Below are 22,209 nucleotides of genomic sequence, written 5' to 3' on the forward strand. Positions count from 1 at the left end.
AAGAATTGGATAACTATCGCCCAATCCCTCAGTGCTCTCACTGTAGAGGAAGATGCAATTGTGAATACAGCGTGGTTAGAGGATACAAAGAGGATTCTTGTGTCGTGAGGCTCCTAAGGGGGATGAATGAACAATTCTCCACTGCGAGATCGCAGCTCATGATGACAAAGCCACTGCCAGGTATAGATGAAGCGTTTTCTTTGTTGCTGCAACAAGAAAGGCAACTGAACGCGGGTGAGATGGTAGAAGACAGCATTTTAATGGCAAATTCTGGAGGTTTTAGAGGAAGAGGCAGAGGCAGATCAGGAATTGGAAGAGGAAATCCTGGAAGAGGTGGAAGAAACTCAAGGTACTGCACATTCTGTGGCAAGAATGGTCATTTGGTGGATGTTTGTTATAGGAAACATGGATTTCCCCCACACTTGAAAAATGGAGGCAGTGGGAATGCAATCAATAATGTGATAGCTGATGAGAGCAGTGATGAAATCAGCAATGAAATCCAAAAGGATAGTGAAGCAAATTCGAAGTTTGATTTTAATTCAGAACAGAGAGAAGCACCAAGTGTCTGTTTGAACCAACAGGATGCACAACCAAGGCATAGCATTAACCAGATCTATACCACAACTCTTCCATCCAATGAAGGTATTTCATACATCATGTCTCTTTCAGTATTTTCTCCAGGTTCCTGGGTAATTGACTCAGGGGCTACTAACCATGTTGCTTTTTCAACTAAGTCCTTTCAAACTCTTGAAGAAATTAAACCTGTTTTGATAAATATGCCAGATGGTTCACACACCATAGCCAAATTAGCAGGAAAGGTGATGTTTTCAGACCAGTTTTTCTTGAACCATGTGTTTTTCATACCAAACTTTAAGTTTAATCTGATTGCTGTGTCAAAGTTGACTAAAGATTTAAAATGCAAATTGGTTTTTGATGAGGATAATTGTGAAATTCAGGACAAAGCTACCACGAAGATTATTGGTGTAGCTGAACAAAGAATGGGACTCTATGCATTTGAAAGTCTAATTCCTGTTCCAGCTACACATAACAACATTGCGCATGCATCTGCACTCACAACACACATCTCACAACCCTCACAAACTGCTGAAAGCACTCTGTGGCATCTCAGACTTGGGCACCTGCCAAATGAGAGAATAAATGTAATGAAAAGGGACTATGAGTTCCTGAAAAACACAAATTGCAATAAACCTTGTGATCCGTGTCACTATGCCAAACAAAAAAGATTACCATTTCCAATAAGACTTACAAAATCAGAAAAATTGTTTGACATAGTGCACATGGATATATGGGGACCTATAGGTACAGCAACTTTGTCAGGTCATAGATATTTTTTGACAGTAGTTGAAGATAAAAGTAGGTTCACTTGGTTGTTCTTCATGAAAACCAAGAGTGAAACTGGAATTTTAATTCAGAATTTTGTAAACATGATTGAGACACAATTTGATACAAGAATAAAATGCATTAGGTCAGATAATGGACCTGAATTTAAACTTTTAAAATTTTTTGCTTCAAAAGGAATTTTGCATCAAACTTCTTGTGTTGAGACTCCTCAACAAAATGGCATTGTGGAGAGGAAACATCAACATATCTTGACTGTCACAAGAGCTTTGTTGTTTCAGTCTAACTTGCCAAAACGTTTTTGGAATTTTGCAGCAGCACATGCGATTCATTTGATTAATAGGATTCCAAGTGCATTGCTGAAAAACACTTCACCTTATCAAATTTTAAAAGGAAAGTTACCAGACTTGGGTTATTTGAAGGTCTTTGGTGCTTGTTATGCCTCAACTGAACGGCGGCCAGATCCAAATTGGATGGAAGAGCAAAGAAGTGTGTGTTTCTAGGATATCAAAGTGGAGTTAAGGGTTACATCTTGTATGATTTAAATGAAAAGAAGATATTCTTATCTAGAGACACATACTTCTATGAGCATGAATTTCCCTTTCTATCATATTTCAACAATGGCAATAACCAAGTATCTGACACTATGACACTAACTCCAAAACCAAGTATCATGGTAAATTTTGAGGATCCATTCATTGAGCCCTCACATACACCACAAGCCCCTTTAAACCACTCAAATGGAACATACTTGCATTCATCTAATTCATTCAATGATTCATCACATACATCACATGGCTCTTTAGTTCATTCAACTAGACAAGACCTGCATCTATCAAGTTCTGTGATACGACCAGAATACAATTATCCATCAGCATCTCATGAAACCATTGGAAATGACAGCTCGATCATATACAATGCACCAGCACAAACACATCAACACTTAGACATTAGACAATCAAATAGGATCAGGAGAAAACCATCATATTTAGCAGACTATCATTGTATGACCACTGCATCGGATATAAATCACAACTACATCAATAATCTTCAATTCAATCCTGGAATTTTACAAGATTTTTATCCTAAAGTTTTTGAAAATTTTTTTGAAGAGTCAACTATTCTCTTTTGTGAGTCACAGTCTCAATTTCATAATATACAAATTCAACACTCTACAAACCCTCTATTGCCAAATCCCATTAAAGAACCACAATGCTATGCTGAGGCCATCAGTGATCCATGTTGGCAAGCGGCAATTGAGGCTGAACTCTCTGCATTGAAAGAAAATAAGACTTGGACTTTGACTTCTCTACCTAATGGAAAAAAGGCGGTAGGCTGCAAATGGGTGTTCAAGCTCAAAATGAATTCTGATGGTAGCATTGACAGATACAAAGCCAGGTTGGTGGCACAGGGCTTTACACAAACTGCTGGTGTTGATTATTTCGAAACCTATAGTCCAGTAGTGAAGATGAGTACATTGCGGATTGTGCTATCCATTGCAGCTATGCAGAACTGGCACTTACATCAACTAGATGTAAATACGGCCTTCTTACATGGTGATCTTTTGGAGGAAGTTTACATGAAACCTCCACCCGGGTTGAATGTTTCTTCACCAAACATGGTGTGTAGGTTGGACAGATCTCTTTATGGCCTAAAACAGGCAAGCAGGCAGTGGAATTCAAAGTTGTGTGATGCTCTAAGAGCAGTTGGCTTCCAACAATCCAGAAATGATTACAGCCTGTTCACTAAAGATTCAAAAGGAGGATTCACTGTTATTTTAGTCTATGTTGACGATTTGATTGTAACAGGGACAGATTTAACGGAGATTGAATTCATCAAGCATCACTTGCATGAGCTATTCAAAATCAAGGACCTGGGAGAGCTTAAATTCTTCTTGGGGTTGGAGGTGGCTCGATGCAGGAGGGGCATCACTGTATGTCAGAGAAAATATTGCATCGACCTTCTCAAAGAGTATGGGTTACTCGAAGCCAAAACAGTTTCGACACCTATGGACTACACAATGCCATTGTCAAAGAATTCTGGAACTCCATTAAGCTCAACTTCAGAATACAGGAAGTTAGTTGGAAAACTGTTGTACTTGACCAACACCAGACCGGAGATTGGATATGCAGTTGGAAAACTCAGTCAATTCTTGGATTGTGCCACAGATAAACACTTTGAAGCTGCCATTAGAGTATTAAGGTATCTCAAGGGAGCACCAGCACTTGGGTTGATGTTCTCAGCTCATTCAGACTTAGAGCCAGCGGGATACTCAGACAGTGATTGGGGGACATGTTCGGATAGTAGAAGATCAATATCTGGGTATTGTTTTTTTTTGGGAACTTCAATTGTATCTTGGAAGAGTAAGAAACAAAATACAGTTGCAAGTTCATCATGTGAAGCAGAGTACAGGGCATTAGCAATGGCAACTAGGGAAGCTCAGTGGCTGACCTACATCTTGCAAGACTTGAAAGTGAAGTTGGAGAAGCCAATAGCCATATATTGCGACAACCAATCAGCATTACACATTGCAGCAAACCCAGTCTTCCATGAGAGAACAAAGCACATTGAGATGGATTGTCATATAGTGAGAGATAAATGGCAAGAAAAGGTTATCAAATTACTCCCAATCTCCACTGCAAACCAAACTGCAGACATATTTACAAAGGCTCTAGCTCCAAGCATTTTTGAGAGATGTCATAGCAAGCTTGGAATGGTTGATTTTGCCAATTCCAACTTGAGAGGGGCTATCACATGAGGAGTCAGATTAATTAGCAAGTTAGTTACACACTTTGCAGTTTTGGAAAAGTTTGTTATACAGCTGTTAATAGTGGTGAACGGTTAGTTAGCAGATTTAGTTAAGGAAGTATATATAGTAGATGGAGTAATTAGAGTTTTGAGTTTTTGCTCTTGTAAGTCTCATTTTTTCTTGCCTTAGTCAGAAGTAACTTGCTTTTGACCTAGGGCTTCCTCTGTAAACTTTCCTCTGTTCTTGAACCTTCCCTCTCTCTGAACTAACATTTCCACAATATTGTTTAATTAATTATTTGTATTTTTATTAAAATTCATGGATTTTTTTTTGGTATTATTCAACTAAACAATCTGCATAATTAAAAATAATTTATGTATTATGGAATGAACTAAATTTTTTTTGTGCCTTTTAACAAATTTTTTGTGTTTTTCTTCCGTTATTCAACTAAAAATTATACAATTTAAAATTACTTTACTTTAAAAAATATTTTTCACATAATAATAAATAAAAAATATTTTTATATCATTGTATTTTAATATAATTTATAAATAAAAATATTTTTTATATGAAATATTTAAACATAAAATTATTTTTATTTTTTAAAATAATTTTTTGAATAAAGATAATTAATTTTGTTTTATAAACTCACCCAAATAAATTCTAAATTTACGAATATTCTAGATTTATTATAATAGATAAATCTTGTAATAATCATAAATTTATCCACAAATAATATAATCAACATTCCAAAATTACTATTTAAATTATCTTTCCATTTTCTAAACAATATACTAACTAAATGAAAAAATAATTGGTTTACTAAAACAAAACATTTTGTAATGAGAATATATATATATATATATATATATATATATATATATATATATATATTATTTTACCGCCATATAGCTATAGATTATTTTATCTACTAGTATATTACATTAGGAAAAGAAAAAAGAAAATAAACTTGAGTCGATAGTCCAAACGAAGAAAGTCATAATCGTTGTATTGCTTGAAAAATTTGGTGCGTCCAGCTATTAAGAAAAAGAAAGTGTAATTAGTAACAGTTTTAACGGCGTCAACTATTTTTAAAAGGAGTTAGTAATTAACATTTAACAATCTGCAAATATTTGTACTGTACTATAATTACAGCTTTCGCATTTGCATTAGAATTTAGTTTAATAGAAAAAAAAGGACACGTATCACTAATTTTAAGGGTTAAATATGGTTTTGATTCCAAAAATTTTGCACCAGAATCGAAACTGTCCCTCTTCTAATTTTCGATTTAGAATCGTCCTTAACTTTTTTTTTCATATTAGAATCATCATTTTTATTTAAATTTTTAATTTAATTCCTAAACTATCCCTATTCCTATTTTAATAATAAGTTATAAATAAAAAAAAAAAACGCGTGTTAGGGAGGGAAGAAAACGCATGGGGGAGAAAAGAGTATACGAAGGGGGAGGGGAGGGGGAGGGGGAGGGGGGGGAGACGGCGCCGGCGAAGCTTGGAGCTGCCGTCGCTGAAAGAAAGGAGAGAAAGGGATACAGAGAAGCGGAGGGTGGGGAGAGAAAGAAAAGAGGGGGGGGGACAAGGAGGAGGGGGGAGAGAAGGGGTCCTCGCCGCCGCCGCTCCTCGTTGCTCCTCGCCGACGTCATCGTCACCGCCTCGCCCTCGCGCCTCGCCCTCCTCGTCGAGCCGTTTCTGCTCCTCCTCCTCGCCCTCGTCGTCGCCGCCTCGTCCTCGTCGTTGCCGCCGTGACCTCCTCGTCCTCGTCGGCTTCCGCTCCGCTGCTCCTCGCCGCTGCCCCTCGCCGCCTCTGCTTCTTGCTTCGATCTCTGTTTTTGCTTCGTCTTCTGTTTCTTGATTTGTTGAATATGATTTGATTTGTTTAATCATTATTGGTTTTGTTCTTGTTTTGATTTCTGAATTGTTGTTGATTGATTTCTGAATTGCTGTTAATGGAAGAAGTTGCTGTTGTTTGGTGTTCTTAGTGTTGGTATTGGTGTTGATGTTGGTGTTGGTGTTGGTGGTGGTGGTGGTGCTGGTTGTGACGGTGGTGTTGGTGTTGGTGGTGGTGGTGGTGGAAGAGGTAATTGTGTTGGTAGTGGTGAGGATATTTTTGTCCAAAAAAATTAAAAGGACGATTTTAATACGAAAAAAAACGTTAAGGACGATTCTAAATCGAAAATTAGAAGAGGGACGAGTTCGATTCTGACGCAAAATTTTTGGGACCAAAAGCATACTTAACCCCTAATTTTAATTATAAAATATATCTGTACAAAATCTTTATATAATGAATCTTTACATTAGTGCGATCCATATATATATATATAATTGTTACATATACCACTTTTAATTATTAATCAATGACACCTAATAAAGCATTCGCCACCACAAATTATCCATTCATTCCTATCAGCTTTATCACTTTCATTTATTTGCTCTTACCACCGATTATAAAAATTATTATAATATTATATATATTTCGTCTTTATTATCAAAATTTTTGGATCCGTCATTGTCTACATTAGTGTTTAACTTCTTCAAACTCATTTCCATATTTTTCCCATGTATAAGCCACCAAACTTTCTTTATTATTTTATCATAATCTAATTTCTTAAAGTAATTTTAATTTTTAGATAAAATATATTCAATTTATCCACCTCAAAATCATTCAAGCAGCTTCTATTATCACGATAATAATCTACTTTTTTGTCAACATCTTTTTCAAAAATTCTTCCATGATAAAATATAATATCCAAAACTTCATCCACCTGAAACATTTATAAATAAACTAATTAAACACATGCAGTACTACTAACAGTGTATCACAACTCTATATGAGTAACATTAATAGAAAAAATATCACGTTTCATACATCAAAAACAGAACGAACAAAATCCCACCTTAATATAATAATCACAAAAAATCTAACAACATCACATCAAAAACAGAACGAACAAAATCCCACCTTAATATAATAATCACAAAAAATCTAACAACATAGTAATATAAAAAAACAGCAAATGCAAATGATGAAATCACCTAAAAAAATAACTCAAATAAAAAAGGATCAATGAGTATCCAAAATTTTGTTCAGTCGGTAACAATATTACTAACTTCATTTATATTCACGATGTTGGTACCCTCAACTTCACCAGCTTCCTATGGTTGACGTCTTTTTTTTTTGTGCTAACAAACTCATACTACCGTCACGACATTCTTTGAAAGAGGAGGAGACGAAATAGTTTAAGAAAAAAAAGAAGAAAGAATTGTAAATGATCATCTTTATCTAAGAAATTTTTTAATACCCCTACACAATAATACAATGCTATTTTTTTTTCATTTCACGCCTACGCAGCAGTGACAGTGCCAGGTCAACATTTCACTTGCTGACTCACACCGAAATTAGATAAAGAGATCTGTATGTAGTCTGAAATTCAAACTGAAAGATATATTTAATGCAATTAAAAAGGGGTAATGCTACGGTGAGGAAGCAATTTTTTTCCTCACCTGTTAAATGTACGTGGGCAAACGATAAATGTACGCGTGTAGTGTGGGTCTTGATGGAAGAGGACAAGATCTGCAAACTATCAAATCTGTGTTGCGTATTGATAGAAAATAATTAATTAAGTGAAACTGATTAATGATTAATGTTATTATTAAGATTGTGGGCTTTTTTTATTGGACCTTGAATGTTTTTGTTATCTAGTTGAGTTGATTTTTTTTCTAAAGATAATAGGTTATATTTCATTAATTATTAAAAAATAAAATATAAAGATGTCCAAAAGTAGAACAGCATAGTAAAAGGTGGAATTTTCCAAAAATATTACACTGAAGGTATTCATCCAATGGTGCGTGGTCGAAAAACGAAAAAAAATCTTAAAGAAGAAATAATGATAAATCAAATTGAATCTAACTAAGAGCTTGTCTCATGGAGATGACGACCTAAACTGGGAGTTCTTTGGATTTCACGAAGCAACTTGACAAAGCTTGCTAGAATGGCAGACGGCATAGAAGTAGAACCTTGAAAAATTAACTGGTTGCGAGCTTTTCAGCAGTTCCAGCAAATGATGGCAAGCAATTGAGGATTACGATCAGCATTCTTCAACGGGTTAAGTATCTCTGTTGATGCAGTCCACCATGTCCAAAGTCGTTAGAACTCTGAGGGGGAAGACAGTCACAAAGATAACTCTGAGACCATACGTCTTTAATTCTAGAGCAATCGATCAAACAATGAGTGACTGTTTCCGTTGCTTCATGACAGCAAGGGCATATTGGTGATATAGATGGGATGCGGTGATGATCTGAGCAAGCACCGGAAATCGGCCATGGAGAGCTTTCCAAATAAATAGTTGAGTTGATTTAGGCTTAGGAAAAAAAAAAAACTGAATGTAAATTAAAAATATAGATTTAGTGTGATAAAAAATTTTTCACACAGAACAATGTAAAAAATGTTATTGAAATTAAAAATTAAATAGATTAAATTTAAATTAATAATTTAATGGGATTCAATTTGATAAAAATAAATGTACTGATAATTTGATATTATTTTTGTCGTATAATTAATTATGTTCATTCGTAAATAATTATTTTTTTTGTTTTGGAAATAATTATTTTTTGTAATATACATAAGAAAAAAAATCAAATCTTCTATCTTTATGGTAATATAAATACAAATAGAGAGTTTTTATTATGTTAACATGACGTTCATACATTAAGTTTAACAATTATTTGCTTAGGTATTCTCACTCAAAATTTTTAAAATTTTATTTATAAATTATAAATTATTTTTTTTAGATTGTCACTTTTTAAATTTTTAAATACGCTTTATTAGGTTATTAGATATTTAGTTTTTAATATTATTAAATTAATTTTAAAAAAATTATTTATAAATTATTTATTTTTTAAATTTTTAAATTATAGTTACATTTTATTCTTATTATATAATTATTACTCTTTTATTTAAAGAAAAAATAAATAAATTATAATTTTTGAAGAAACTAAGTTCACATAATAACTAATATGGATTTGAACCAACGTATCGATATGCATAGACTTCCAGAATCGCCAGGGATCTTATAATATGGATTTAGTTTTGTGAGTTTTGACACTCTCAATACTCCTGAATTTGATTACACCTAATTGGTTCGTAAGTTTATTGTTTTAGAAAAAATAAATTTATTGATAAATTTATTTATTTCATCGATTTTTTCTTAGCAAACTTATTGACAACAAACTCTTTTTATCATTTTAAGTTATTTGCTTAGGTTGTTACTTTTTAAATTATAAATTATTTGCATTTTATTCTTTTAAATTATTATTTATTATTTATTTAGGTTGTTATTTTTAATTTTAAGTTATTTGCTTAGGTTGTTTTGCTTAGGTTGTTACTTTTTAAAGGTTTAATTACTTTGTTGGTTCCTATAGTTTCACCAAATTGTTAATTAGGTCCTATACTTTTTTTCTTTCAATTGGGTCCCTACACTACTTTAATTTTGTAATTAAGTTCTTCCTAGTGTAAAAAATATTAGAGTTAACTGAATATTTCTTCTTAAATTGAAGATATTTATAATTAAAAACTTAATTTAATATTTGACTGCATGTATTTTGATAAAAATATTATGTTAATTTTAATATTTTTAACATGAAAATGACGTAATTACAAAATTAAAAATAGTGTAGGGACCTAATTGAAAAAAAAGTATAGGAACCTAATTAAAAATTTGGTGAAGCTACAGGAACCAACAAAATAATTAAACATTTAAAAAATAACAACCTAAGCAAAATAACCTAAGCAAATAACTTAAAATTAAAAAATAACAACCTAAATAAATAATAAATAATAATTTAAAGGAATAAAATGCAAATAACTTAGAATTTAAAAAAGTAACAACCTAAGCAAATAACTTAAAATGATAAAAATAGTTTGTTGTCAATAAGTTTGCTAAGAAAAAATCGATGAAATAAATAAATTTATCAATGAATTTATTTTTTCTAAAACAATAAACTTACCAACCAATTAGGTGTAATCAAATTCAGGAGCATTGAGAGTGTCAAAATTCACAATACTAAATCCATATTATAGGAATGGTACTCTACTATACAGATTGAAGTGATATAGAGAGAGAAAATAAATTCTTTTTATAATTATTTTTTATTATTTTATTGTTATTCAAAGTGTGAGTCCTACCTTTTTTAATCTCTCTTTCATCCCATGAAAAAAATCTGTAAACTTATATCTTTACAGTATAATTCACCATTATAAGATACTTGACGATTCCAGAAATTTGTGCATAATAATACGTTGGTTTAAATCCATATTAGTTATTAAGTGAACTTAGTTTCTTCAAAAATTATAATTTATTTGTTTTTTTTAATAAAAGAGTAATAATTATATAATAAAAATAAAATATAATTATAATTTAAAAATTAAAAAATAACAATTTACGTAAATAATTTATAAATAATTTTTTAAAATTAGTTCAATAATATTAAAAACTAAATATCTAATAACCTAATAAAGCATATTTAAAAATTCAAAAAATGACAATCTAAAAAAATAATAATTTATAATTTATAAATAAAATTTTAAAGATTTCAAGTGACAACACCTAAGTAAATAATTTTTAAATTTAATGTATGAGCGTCATGTTAACATAATAAAAACTCTCTATTTATATTATCATAAAGATAAAAAAATTGATTTTTTATGTATATTACAAAAAATAATTATTTCCAAAATAAAAATAAATAATTATTTACGAATGAACATAATTAATTATACGACAAAAATAATAGCAGTACGTTTATTTTTATCAAATTGAATCTCATTAAATTATTAATTTTAAATTCAATCTATTTAATTTTTAATTTCAATAACATTTCCTACATTGTTCTGTGTGAAATTTTTTTTATCAAACTAAATCCATATTTTTAATTTACATTCAGTTATTTTTTTTCTAAGCCTAATTTTCATATGAAACAAATAAATGATCACATTCATCAAAATCAGTAACAATCAGCTCGAGACCAACCAAATAACAAAAACATTCGAAGTCCAGTAAAAAAAATCCACGCTCTTAATTAACAATATTAACTATTAATCAGTTTCACTTAATTAATTCTTTTTTATTAACACGCAACATAGATATTGATAGTTTGCAGATCTTATCTCCTCCATCAAGACACACACCACACGCATTCATTTATTGTTTACCCACGTACGTTTTCAACAGGTGAAGAAAAAAAAATTGCTTCCTCACCTTAGCATTGACCATTAAAAAGTGCAGAACAACAATGATACATAGACCAAATCTAGAAGACCATTTTAAAAATTTATCCTAATTTTGTAACTTCATATAATTTTGGGTTATAATTGTAAGAGTAAAATGAAAAAACAAATTCGACGTTAGACTCTCATATCCCCTGTATATTGTTGCATGAAAAATATTATTTGTACGATAAAAATTAGTCTTTGGTTAACTTTTAATATTATTTAATTATTCTTTTTTTATGTAACTTCGTATAAAAAATATGGGTTTTTTTCTTTCTTTTACGTTACATTCTTAAATGTAGGGGTGGAAACAGGCCAGGCCAGGCCAGGCTTTGCTCTTAACAGGCCTGGTTGATTGACCTGAGTCTGGCCTGCAGCCTGCTATAAGCTTTTTTCAAAGTACTAAGTCTGACCTGTTATTCAATCTGGCCTGACCTGAAGCCTGTTAAAAGGCCTGTTAATTTTTTTTTACAAAAATAAAATATTATTTAAAAAAATATTTTTAATAAATATATTTATATATAAAATGTCATATTTAATATTTATAAAAATTTTTAAACTTTAAAGTATTTAAAATATACAAAACTATTTATAATTAAATATAATAAATTTAAAATATCTCATTATTTTGTTAATAATAAAAAAATTATTTATATATATAATTATGTATTAAATGGTTTAGACAGGTCTGACAGGCCAGGTCAGATTAGGCTAATTAGTAAGTTTGGGCCTGACCTATTAACATAATAAAGCCTTTATAACAGCCTGAATCTGTACTTATTTTATAACAGGTCAGGCCAGACCAGACTAAACACAAATCAGGCTGCAGGACCCTGACAGGCCATGAGACATTTTTCCACCCCTACTTAAATGTGATAACACCATTCTCTTTTGTTTTAGAGCTCAACCAGAGGGGAGTGAGATTCTGTTCCAAGCGAGGGATGGTTCACGAGGTGAGGCCTGTCTTCTCCCGGCTTTCGTCTAAACGATAAGGATCACCTAAAGCTATTGATTTGATAGCGGGTTAGAGGAGGCATTTTTATCTATTCTTAATATGATTATATAGAATACCGAGCTACCAAACAAGCCAACAAACGAGTTCAAGTGAGCCCTGCCAATAGAAGAGCCACTTTCTTCTTCTTCTTTTATTATTATTATTATTATTATTATTATTATTATTTGCGCCCTTATTTATGTGATTGTACCTGTATATAGTTCCGAAATAAAAGGAGTAACTGACGCACTTTAAATTTTTAAAATCTTATGACTACTATTGTTAAAGGCTATTTCTTGTGGTTCCATTCTACTATATTTGTGTTTATAAAATTTTTTTCTTTTCCAATGCCAACACAGATAACAAACATAAAAAATATGATGTGGAAGACAAATTTAAATGGGTCATAGTCATCTTCTGCAAGTGGAGTATCAGATAAAACATAAATAAACATAATTGTTATTTAAAAATAAACATAATAATCTATTTTTATTTAATCTTAACACAGTTTTCTTATTTAGTTTTAATAATAGAGTTAATATCAATAAAATAATTTGTACTTAATTAGTTTAAGTGAAAAAGAACAAAAAATAAAAAATTTAAGTAAAAAAACGTAGATAGTATGTTCATAATTTTTTTTTAATTATAACACATCTAATAGTATGATGTTATATACAAAATATTTTTAAAACACATCCAAACTCATAAAATTATAGAATTTAAATATAAACGTTAATAATACAATTAATCTTTTGATTTTTTATCCGATAAAATGCAACTAATATTTATTATTTAATTATTAGTTAGATTTTTTCATTACTTATTTTTAACATTAATGTTTTCAAATAAAGTAATTCATAGTTAATTAGTTTGATTAAAGATGCACAAAAAATAAAAAATTTAAGTAAGAAGATGTAGATGGTATATTCATATATTTTTTAATTATAACACATCTAAAAATACGATGTTATATATAAATTATTTTGAAACACATCCAAAATTTAAAAGTTTAATTAAGAATATTTAGATGGTATGTTCATAAAAGCTGTTTTTTTTTTTCCTAATTATAACACATCTAAAAATATGATATTATATATAAATTATTTTTGAAACACATCCAAAATTATAAATTCTAGCATTTAAATATAAACACTAAAAATACAATTAATTTTTTGATATTTGATTTAATAAAATGCATCTAATATTTATTATTTTATCATTAGTTAGATTTATTCGTTACTTATTTGAACATTAACGTTTTCAAAATTATTAAAATCAATAATTAATTTAAATTTTTTATATCTTATGAATAAAAATATATCTAACATGTATTATCATAGTATTAGTTGAAATTTTTATTATTTATTTGAGCATTAGTATTTATTTATTTTAATTTTTTTGCTGATGTTATTGCTTAGTGTTTTAGCTAATGTTTAAAATTAGTTTATTTCGTAAGTTTATTACGTATATAAAATAATATAGTCGTACTCAAAATATTTGTAGAACACATAAAAAAATCTATCTAATAAATATAATTAGATGATTTAAGATTTATTTTAGAATTTTAAAATTAAAATTTTAAATTTTAAATAATTTAATTTTTAGATGTATATTTAAATTATAATATATTAATAATTAAATATATTTAAAATTTAAATTTTAAATGTTAAATTTATTTAGATATTATTTTAAATATGCATTTAATTTTAAAAAATATTAAATTTATTCATAATTTTTAATTGTATTTATTTTATTTTTTTAAAATTATTATAATAAAAAACTGAATATTGTATTATTTTTAAAGAATTCCTACTTCAACCATAGTTAAGTGGTGTGATCCAACAATGGAGCAAAACAACAACAGCCAAAGCATCAACGACATGCTCCCTCCAGAATTGATAACTCAAATCTTATTGAGACTTTCAGTCAAACACCTTGGGTGCGTCAAGAGTGTTTCCAAGCTTTGGAATAATCTCATCTCCGATCCCAATTTCGCAAAATCTCATTTTGAACTCTCTCTCGCACCCTCCCATAGATGCATCTTCATCCCAGAAGTTACAATTGATCATCGATCCATTGACCTCGATGCACTATCCCATGCTACTGATGCTGACGCTGCCGCCGCTACAATAACAAAGATTCCTCCTTCTGATAATTATTCTGATGATGACATCGTTCTTGGATCGTGTCGAGGATTCATAGCTTTATACCAATACCCACACTTTTTCGTCATATGGAACCCGTTAACTGGATCCCACAGAATTATTTCATGCCATCATATTGCGAAAATTTCTGATATGGCTACTAATTCTTATTACTCCTTTGGGGGCGAGGTTCTCTTTGGATTTGGGTACGACGCAACCAGAGATGACTATTTGGTAGTTTTAGGTTGGAACGATAAAAAGGAGAATAAAGAAGGCCACCTTGATTTCTTCTCTTTGAGGTCCAATTCATGGAGTAGTTTTATTATTCCTGACCAAATAAAGTGGAGGAAAAATTGGACACCTTCGGTGTTCTACAACGGGGCTATTCATTGGTTGAATCATGATGGTGATTATGATGCTATTGTTACTATTCTTGTCTTTGATACTAGCAAAAGGAAGGGTTTGTTAGAGATTCCTGTGCCAGAACGAGTAGGAAAGGATTACCCTTGCCGTCTGACTGTACTGGGAGGGTGTTTAGCCTTGTATTATGATAATGATAAATATGATTATGATTATGATAAATGTGTGATATGGGTGATGAAAGAGTACAACGTGCAGTCTTCTTGGACTTCCTATGAGATTCCTAGCAGTAACTTTGAGCCTGTGTACTTATCTGAGGATGGCGATTTTATAGGATTCGATGAATCAGATGGAATGTCGAAATATAATGTTAGAGGAGAGCTGCTCCTGCGTTTTGATCGTCCTTGTGATCAGGTTGGGTACTTTTCGTATACTGTTTATACTGAGAGTCTCTTGATACTGCCTAATGATGGCTCTGAGGAGAAAGAAGGGTATGTAACATTGTCCTTTTATGCTTTGCTTTGTGGCATTTTAGCCCTGTTAATTTTGCTATATGCCGTTATGATGGATGAAGTGTTTTGATAAATCCATGTCTACTATAGTGATTTTACCAGTTTACTCATAATCTAATATTTTGTTGTTTTAAGCTGAGGTAAAGTGGAAGGAGTTTCAAGAATCTTTTGTATATTTGTTTTTGAGTTTGCTTTAAAAATGAGTTTCTTTCCATATATATGAATGTTGGAAACTTAAGGACATATAGACAATTCAAATGGTGAAAGTCATGTATTACATGATGAATTAGTGGTGTTCAAATCTAAACCGATTTAAATTAAACCGTTTATTCAATCCGATCTAAACTGAAAACTGATTAAAACCGTACTAATTCGAATTTGATTGGATTCTATTTTTTGCAAAGCGGCTGGATTGGATCAGATTTCGGATCTACTTTTCATAACCGATCCAATCCAATCTAAACCGCACAATATGCTATAATATTAGTATGTTATTATTATATTTACAATTATACTTATAATATGTTCAATTTGTTATACATTTTTCTATTATTCATGTATTATTATTTTTTAATAAATATTTTATGTTCAAAATATTATTTATTTATTTATTTTAACTAACCTATAATTTTATTTCTATTGTTATGTTATCGTTAGCTTTTTAAGATATTGTTAAAACTTGTTATGTCATTGTTGATTATTTAAAATTTGATGTTGAGACTTGTTATATGTATTTAATTTTTTTATTTAAAAAACCGCAAATCCAAACCGATCCAGATTGCTTGTAATCGGATCGGATCGAATTTCTAAAAAAAATTCATCTAATTCAAACTGTACCATACATAAATTAAACATTCGGATCGGATGACTTTTTCTCTTAAAATCGAACCAAACTGTACCGCAAACATCCTATGATGAATGTAGCTTTCCGATTTTCATTTTGCATTGAGATCTCTATTTAGTCAATACATATATTATGACACAATGATTGGTATATATGCTGTGTAGAACCATGTATATATTATATAATATTATGTTACTATTTGTTAGGTGTTTTAATTCTTGATATGGATATATGATGAATTCTAAGATGTTCGTTAATGGACAATATATACAAAGATGCTATTTAGTCCTTTTTTTTTTTTTTAATCTCTGCGCCTTTTCGGTCTAGAATCTTTTACAGAGTATGGAAAATTTGTTATAGAACACAAAAGTTTTTACACCTTTTGTATATAGTATATAAACTTAGGAATATAGTATAGTACAAAATTTTTTTCATACAACACACAAATAAGAAGAAGGCGGTGGTGCAGCGACGACAGAAACAGCGGCAGCGAGGAGCCGAGGATGACAACAACACTGAAGAAAGAAGTGCGCAGAAAGAGATGACCAAGGAAGAGGAAGAAAAAGAATAAAAATAAACAATAACAACATGTACTTACTAAGAAGAATCCTGAACACCTGTATAGAAGAAAACTAGTACCAAAATTACAAATGCAAATAATAGAAGAAAGTTAAATGGACAATCAAATCTAATAATACTAGATACAATTCTCAAAAGATATTGTATGTAATAAGCTATTTACACTATTTAGATGTCTCTGAATTTTAAGTGTTCATATTCAAAGTAAAGGATAATCAACATCATCATATCGTCATCATATGACAAAACAAACTCACAAACCAAAAAACAAATATAGTTTCATGAAGCTACACATCTTCCACCTAAGTTTGTCGACCAAACATTTTAGTTACAATTGGAATCATGTTCTCCAAATTGGTGCCCTCTTACATCTCTTTCCAGTTTGGCACTTTTCAGATTGGTCTTGATTTGTATCTCTAAGAAGAAAGCAGTTAAAAACATCATCCATATATTAGATATTGTAAAAGTAAAAATATTAGAAAAATAAAAAAAAATAATTTTTTTAAATAAGTTACAATTTATATATTTTTTTAAATTTTTTATTTTTAAAAAAAGATATTTTTTACCTAATAATGAATAAAAAGTATTTTTATTTATCTTATTTTATTTAAACACAACTGATAAATAAAAAGATCTTTTATATAAGATATCTAAACATAAAATTATTTTTATTTTTGTAAAAGAGATCTTTTAAAAAATAAAAGATATTTTTTGAAAGTGACATCCAAACAAATTCTAAAAATTAAAAAACATTAATATACAGACCAATCTAAAAGACCACTTTAAAAATGGTGGATATTACCATGAAGATTTTATAATTATCTTTATATAAAAATATTTTTTTTTGACCTTTGGATGATGAATTGTATGGTTAGATTTTGATATGTTCTAAAAGTATTATCTTTATTTAAAGTGTGGCTAAATAAATAAGTCACAATTTTTAACAAATATTTTCATAAAAAGATATTTTTGCCATCTTCATTTTGAGTAGTTGCTTTAAAAATTTATCCTAATTTTGTAACTTCGTATAATTTTGGGTTATAATAGCAAGAGTAAAATGGAAAAAAAAAAAAATTCGGCGTCAGACTCTCATATCCCCTTTATATTGTTGCATATAACTATGCTAAATCCCAAAAAAAAAAAAAAAAAGACTACCCAAATTTTGACTTCTTGAACCTCAGTTTCATTTTAACTTGGAGACATCTACCTTCTTTTTTGTCTCTATTTTGAGTCTTAGAATTGATTGATTCAACATTGAAGCTAAGTGGTGCGATCCAACAATGGAGCAAAACAACAACAGCAGCAAAAGCATCAACGACATGCTCCCTCCAGAATTGATTACTCAAATCTTATTGAGACTTTCCGTCAAACACCTTGGGCGCGTCAAGAGTGTTTCCAAGTTTTGGAACAATCTCATCTCCAACCCCAATTTCGCAAAATCTCATTTTGAACTCTCTCTGGCACCCACCCATAGATGCATCTTCATCCCAGAAGTTACAACTGATCATCGATCCATTGACCTCGATGCACTATCCCATGCTACTTATGCTGACGCTGCCGCTGCTACAATAACAAAGATTCCTCCTTCTCCTGCTGCTGCTGATATCGATTCTGATCCTGATTATGATGATCACATCGTTCTTGGATCATGTCGAGGATTCATAGCTTTATACCAATACCCACACTTTTTCGTCATATGGAACCCGTTAACCGGATCCCACAGAATTATTTCATGCCATCATATTGCGAAAATTTCCGATATGGCTACTAATTGTTATTACTCCTTTGGCGGCGAGCTTCTCTTTGGATTTGGGTACGACACAACCAGAGATGATTACTTGATAGTTTTAGCTTGGAATGATGAAAAGAAGAATCAAGAAGGCCACTTTGATTTCTTCTCCTTGAGGTCCAATTCTTGGAGTAGTTTTAAGGAGGATGTTATTATTCCTGACCAACTAAAGAGGAGGAAAAAGTGGGCACCTTCGGTGTTCTTTAACGGGGCTATTCATTGGTTGAATCATGACGGTGATTATGATGCTATTGTTACTATTTTTGTCTTTGATACTAACAAAAGGAAGGGTTTTTTGGAGATTCCAGTGCCAGAACAAGTAGGAAGGTATTACCCTTGCCATCTGACGGTACTGGGAGGGTGTTTAGCCTTGTATTATGAAAAAGATGATGATGATTATGATAAATCTGTGATATGGGTGATGAAAGAGTATAATGTGCAGTCTTCTTGGACTTCCTATGAGATTCCTAGCAGTTACTTTGAGCCTGTGTGCTTGTCTGAGGATGGCGATTTTATAGGATTCGATGAATCACCTGGAATGTCGAAATATAATGTTAGAGGAGAGAAGCTCATGCGTTTTGATCGTTCTTGTAATCAAATTGGGTACGTTTCGTATACTGTTTATACAGAGAGTCTCTTGATGCTGCCTAATGATGGCTCTGAGGAGAAAGAAGGGTATGTAACATTGTTCTTTCATGCTTTGCTTTGTGCCATTTTAGCCCTGCTAATTTTGCTATATGCCATTAGGATGGATGAAGTGTTTTGATAAATCCATGTCTACTATAGTGACTTTACCAGTTTACTCATAAACTGATCTTTTCTGCAGGAGTTCTTCAGTTAAAGGGACTGAAGAGAGCACCAACTTAGCCACTTGATTGTTGTTTTAAGCTAAGGTAAAGTGGAAGGAGTTTCAAGAAACTTTTGTATATTTGTTTTTGAGTTTGCTTTGAAAATGAGTTTCATTCCATATATGAATGTTGGAAACTCAAGGACATATAGACAATTCAAATGGTGCAAGTCATGTATTACATGTAGTATCTTTTGTGAATATGCAATAATAGTACTACTAATAGTTCTTAAGTCTGCTATAATTTTCTTTTTCTTCTGCTATACATGCATGTTGAGTGTAGCTTTCCGATTTTCATTTTGCATTGAGATCTCTATTAAGTCAATACATATATTATTACACAATGATTGGTATATATGCTGTGTAGAACCATGTATATATTATATAATATCATGTTACCATTTGTTAGGTGTTTTAATTCTTGATATTGATATATGATGAATTCTAAGATGTTCATTAATGGACAATATATACAAAGATGCTATTTAGTTTTTTTAATCTCCGCGCTTTTTCGGTCTAGAATCTTTTTACAGAGTATGGAAATTTCCTTATAGAACACACAAGTTTTTATACCTTTTGTATATAGTATATAAACTTATGAATATAGTATAGTACAATTTTTTTTTCATATAACACAAAAATAAGGAGAAGGCGGTGGTGGCAGCGACAACAGAGACAGCGCAGCGAGGATGACAACAACATTGAAGAAAGAAGCGCGCAGAAGGATATGACGAAGGAGGAGAAAGAGGAAGAATAAGAGTAAGTAACAGCAACTCGTACTTACTAAGAAGAATCTCGCGAGACTTGTTTGGAGACATAATTTAAAAAACGTTTGGACGTCTAACTTTATTCCAATACATAAAATAATTATTATTATTATTTTTTTTATGTAGGCAGGAAGGAAAAAACTGAAATCAAACACCTGTATAGAAGAAAACTAGTGACAAAATTAGAAATGCACATAGTAGAAGAAAGTTAAATGGACAATCAAATCTAATAATACTAGATACAATTCTCAAGAGATATTGTATGTAATAAGCTATTTACACTATCTAGATGTCTCTGAATTTTAACTTTTAAGTGTTCATATTCAAAGTAAAGGAAAATCATCATCATCATCATATCGTCATCATATGACAAAACAAACTCACAAACCAAAAAACAAATAAAGTTTCATGAAGAGCAGTTCAAAACATCATCCATATATTAGACATTGTAAAAGAACTTAAACCCTTAAAATTGCTCAATTAAAAGTCAAGACATTGATTAATTCCCTAAAGCATTACGTACCCTTGGCTTTTTCTTCTACTCCTTCCCTTCCATAAAATCATCAGGAAGAGCCAATAAACTCTCAGTATACACGCAAAATTCATTCAAACCACAAAATTTGCCACAACTTTGGAGCATCTCTCCATTATTAACATTATATTTTGCCAAACATGATTTTAAGATATCAAATCCAATGATATCCCCATCATTGGATAAGTTCAAAGGCCTAAAGAAAAGACAAGGAATCTTGTATGCTGTCCAAGATGACTGCACTCCATATTCTTTCATAATCCATATGTCGGTTTTCTTGTCGAAATTTGTAAACCAAATGGCTAGGCACCCTCCCAGTTCCACAAGAGCCCCAGGAGGATGGTAATTCGTCATTATTTCTTTTGGCACAGGCATCTCCCAGAAACGCCTTTCAATCATATCAAAGACAAGAATAATAGCACCACCAGAATCAACACCAGTACCAAAACGAGGGGCAATCCACCAATGAATAGCCCCATTGAGAAACACCCCAGGCAGCGAGATAATTCTCTTCCTTAAAGGGTCATTTGGAAGTGTAACCTTAGAAGTCGTCCATGAATTGGTTCTCAAAGAAAATAAACCCAAGTAGTCTTCCATTTTTCTGGTATTCCTCCAAGCGAGAAGGACCAAGTAGTCATCTTCTGATGCATCGTATCCAAAGCCAAACATAGCGGAGCGCTTGAGAAGCTTCTGCATAGGACTATAATTCTTGTATCCCTCACATGAAAATACTCTGTGAGATCTAGTTAATGGGTTCCATATGACAATATAATGTGGGTCTTCGAATAGAGCTACGAAACCCCTGCATGAATTGAATATATAGAATCCATCATCTGATTGGTTTTCCTTATTGGGAGGGAAAGAGACATTTGTTGATGTTTTAGAAGGACCATCTAGAAAGAGTGCATCTAAATCAACAGTTGTTGGCTTGGTGGAATCGTCGGGATAGAGGAGGAGTCTATGGGAGGGTGCCAGAGAGAGATCAAAATGGGATTTTGGCAAGTTGGGGTCTGAGATCAAAGTGTTCCATAGCTTGGAAACACACCTTAGACGCACAAGGTTTTTTATGGGAATCCTCATTAAGATTCCTCGTACCAACTCTGCAGGAAGTATGTCGTCGATGCTGATGTTTCTGTTATTCTTCTTGTTACTGTGGACGTCCATGTCCATGGCATTCAAGCAAAAGATGATGAAGTGTTTCTGCTTTGGTTGCACTAGTAAGTTATAAGTGCTTTAGTAGTATCCTTTTAGTGTGTTTAAGATTTAATCAAATTCCATTTAGGTTTAGTTTGGTAAAGCTTTTACTTTTTTAAAGTTGTAGCATTTATATTTGGTAAATCAAATTAAAAATTGTTTTTAATAACCACAACCACAAGCAACAACAATTGTATTTGGTAAAATAGCTTTTAAAATTTAAAAATACTATAATAGACATAAATGTAAGTATTAAAT

At 31.2% G+C, this 22,209-nt stretch overlaps 3 protein-coding genes and 1 long non-coding RNA gene across 5 annotated transcripts; 3 read left to right on the forward strand and 1 right to left on the reverse strand.

Moving 5' to 3' along the window:
- Positions 1-485: 485 nt before the first annotated feature.
- Positions 486-1,482, forward strand: LOC140184369 (uncharacterized). The gene is made up of 2 exons (XR_011880826.1): positions 486-642; positions 957-1,482. It is a non-coding gene; the product is annotated as an uncharacterized lncRNA (long non-coding RNA).
- A 12,745-nt stretch (positions 1,483-14,227) lies between these two features.
- Positions 14,228-15,469, forward strand: LOC112795433 (F-box/kelch-repeat protein At3g06240-like). The gene has a single exon (XM_025837360.1). The coding sequence runs from the start codon at positions 14,228-14,230 to the stop codon at positions 15,467-15,469; it is 1,242 nt and encodes a 413-aa protein (XP_025693145.1).
- Positions 15,470-17,899: 2,430 nt separating this feature from the next.
- Positions 17,900-20,337, forward strand: LOC112798021 (F-box/kelch-repeat protein At3g23880-like). Of its 2 annotated transcripts, XM_072233974.1 has the most exons (3): positions 17,963-19,286; positions 19,438-19,504; positions 20,071-20,337. In XM_072233974.1, exons 1-2 carry the CDS (start codon positions 18,103-18,105, stop codon positions 19,484-19,486), a joined length of 1,233 nt encoding a protein of 410 aa, XP_072090075.1. In that variant the 5' UTR covers positions 17,963-18,102; the 3' UTR covers positions 19,487-19,504; positions 20,071-20,337. The 2 variants fall into 2 exon arrangements, with proteins under 2 accessions (XP_025696952.1, XP_072090075.1); XM_025841167.3 differs by lacking the exon at positions 20,071-20,337 and having other exon boundaries at positions 17,900-19,286; positions 19,438-19,702.
- A 426-nt stretch (positions 20,338-20,763) lies between these two features.
- LOC114927605 (F-box/kelch-repeat protein At3g06240-like) lies at positions 20,764-21,927 on the reverse strand. The gene has a single exon (XM_029297674.1). The coding sequence runs from the start codon at positions 21,925-21,927 to the stop codon at positions 20,764-20,766; it is 1,164 nt and encodes a 387-aa protein (XP_029153507.1).
- Between the last annotated feature and the right edge of the window lie 282 nt (positions 21,928-22,209).

This window comes from Arachis hypogaea, chromosome 4 (assembly GCF_003086295.3).
Source record: "Arachis hypogaea cultivar Tifrunner chromosome 4, arahy.Tifrunner.gnm2.J5K5, whole genome shotgun sequence".
NCBI lineage: Eukaryota > Viridiplantae > Streptophyta > Magnoliopsida > Fabales > Fabaceae > Arachis > Arachis hypogaea.

Bases quoted from the DNA above. Each gene is read 5' to 3' on its own strand.
- LOC112795433 (XM_025837360.1), top strand. From the start codon at position 14,228: ATGGAGCAAAACAACAACAGCCAAAGCATCAACGACATGCTCCCTCCA.
- LOC112798021 (XM_025841167.3), top strand. From the start codon at position 18,103: ATGGAGCAAAACAACAACAGCAGCAAAAGCATCAACGACATGCTCCCT. The intron at 19,287-19,437 runs GTATGTAACATT...TCTTTTCTGCAG, and splicing joins GGCTCTGAGGAGAAAGAAGG to GAGTTCTTCAGTTAAAGGGA.
- LOC114927605 (XM_029297674.1), bottom strand. From the start codon at position 21,927: ATGGACATGGACGTCCACAGTAACAAGAAGAATAACAGAAACATCAGC.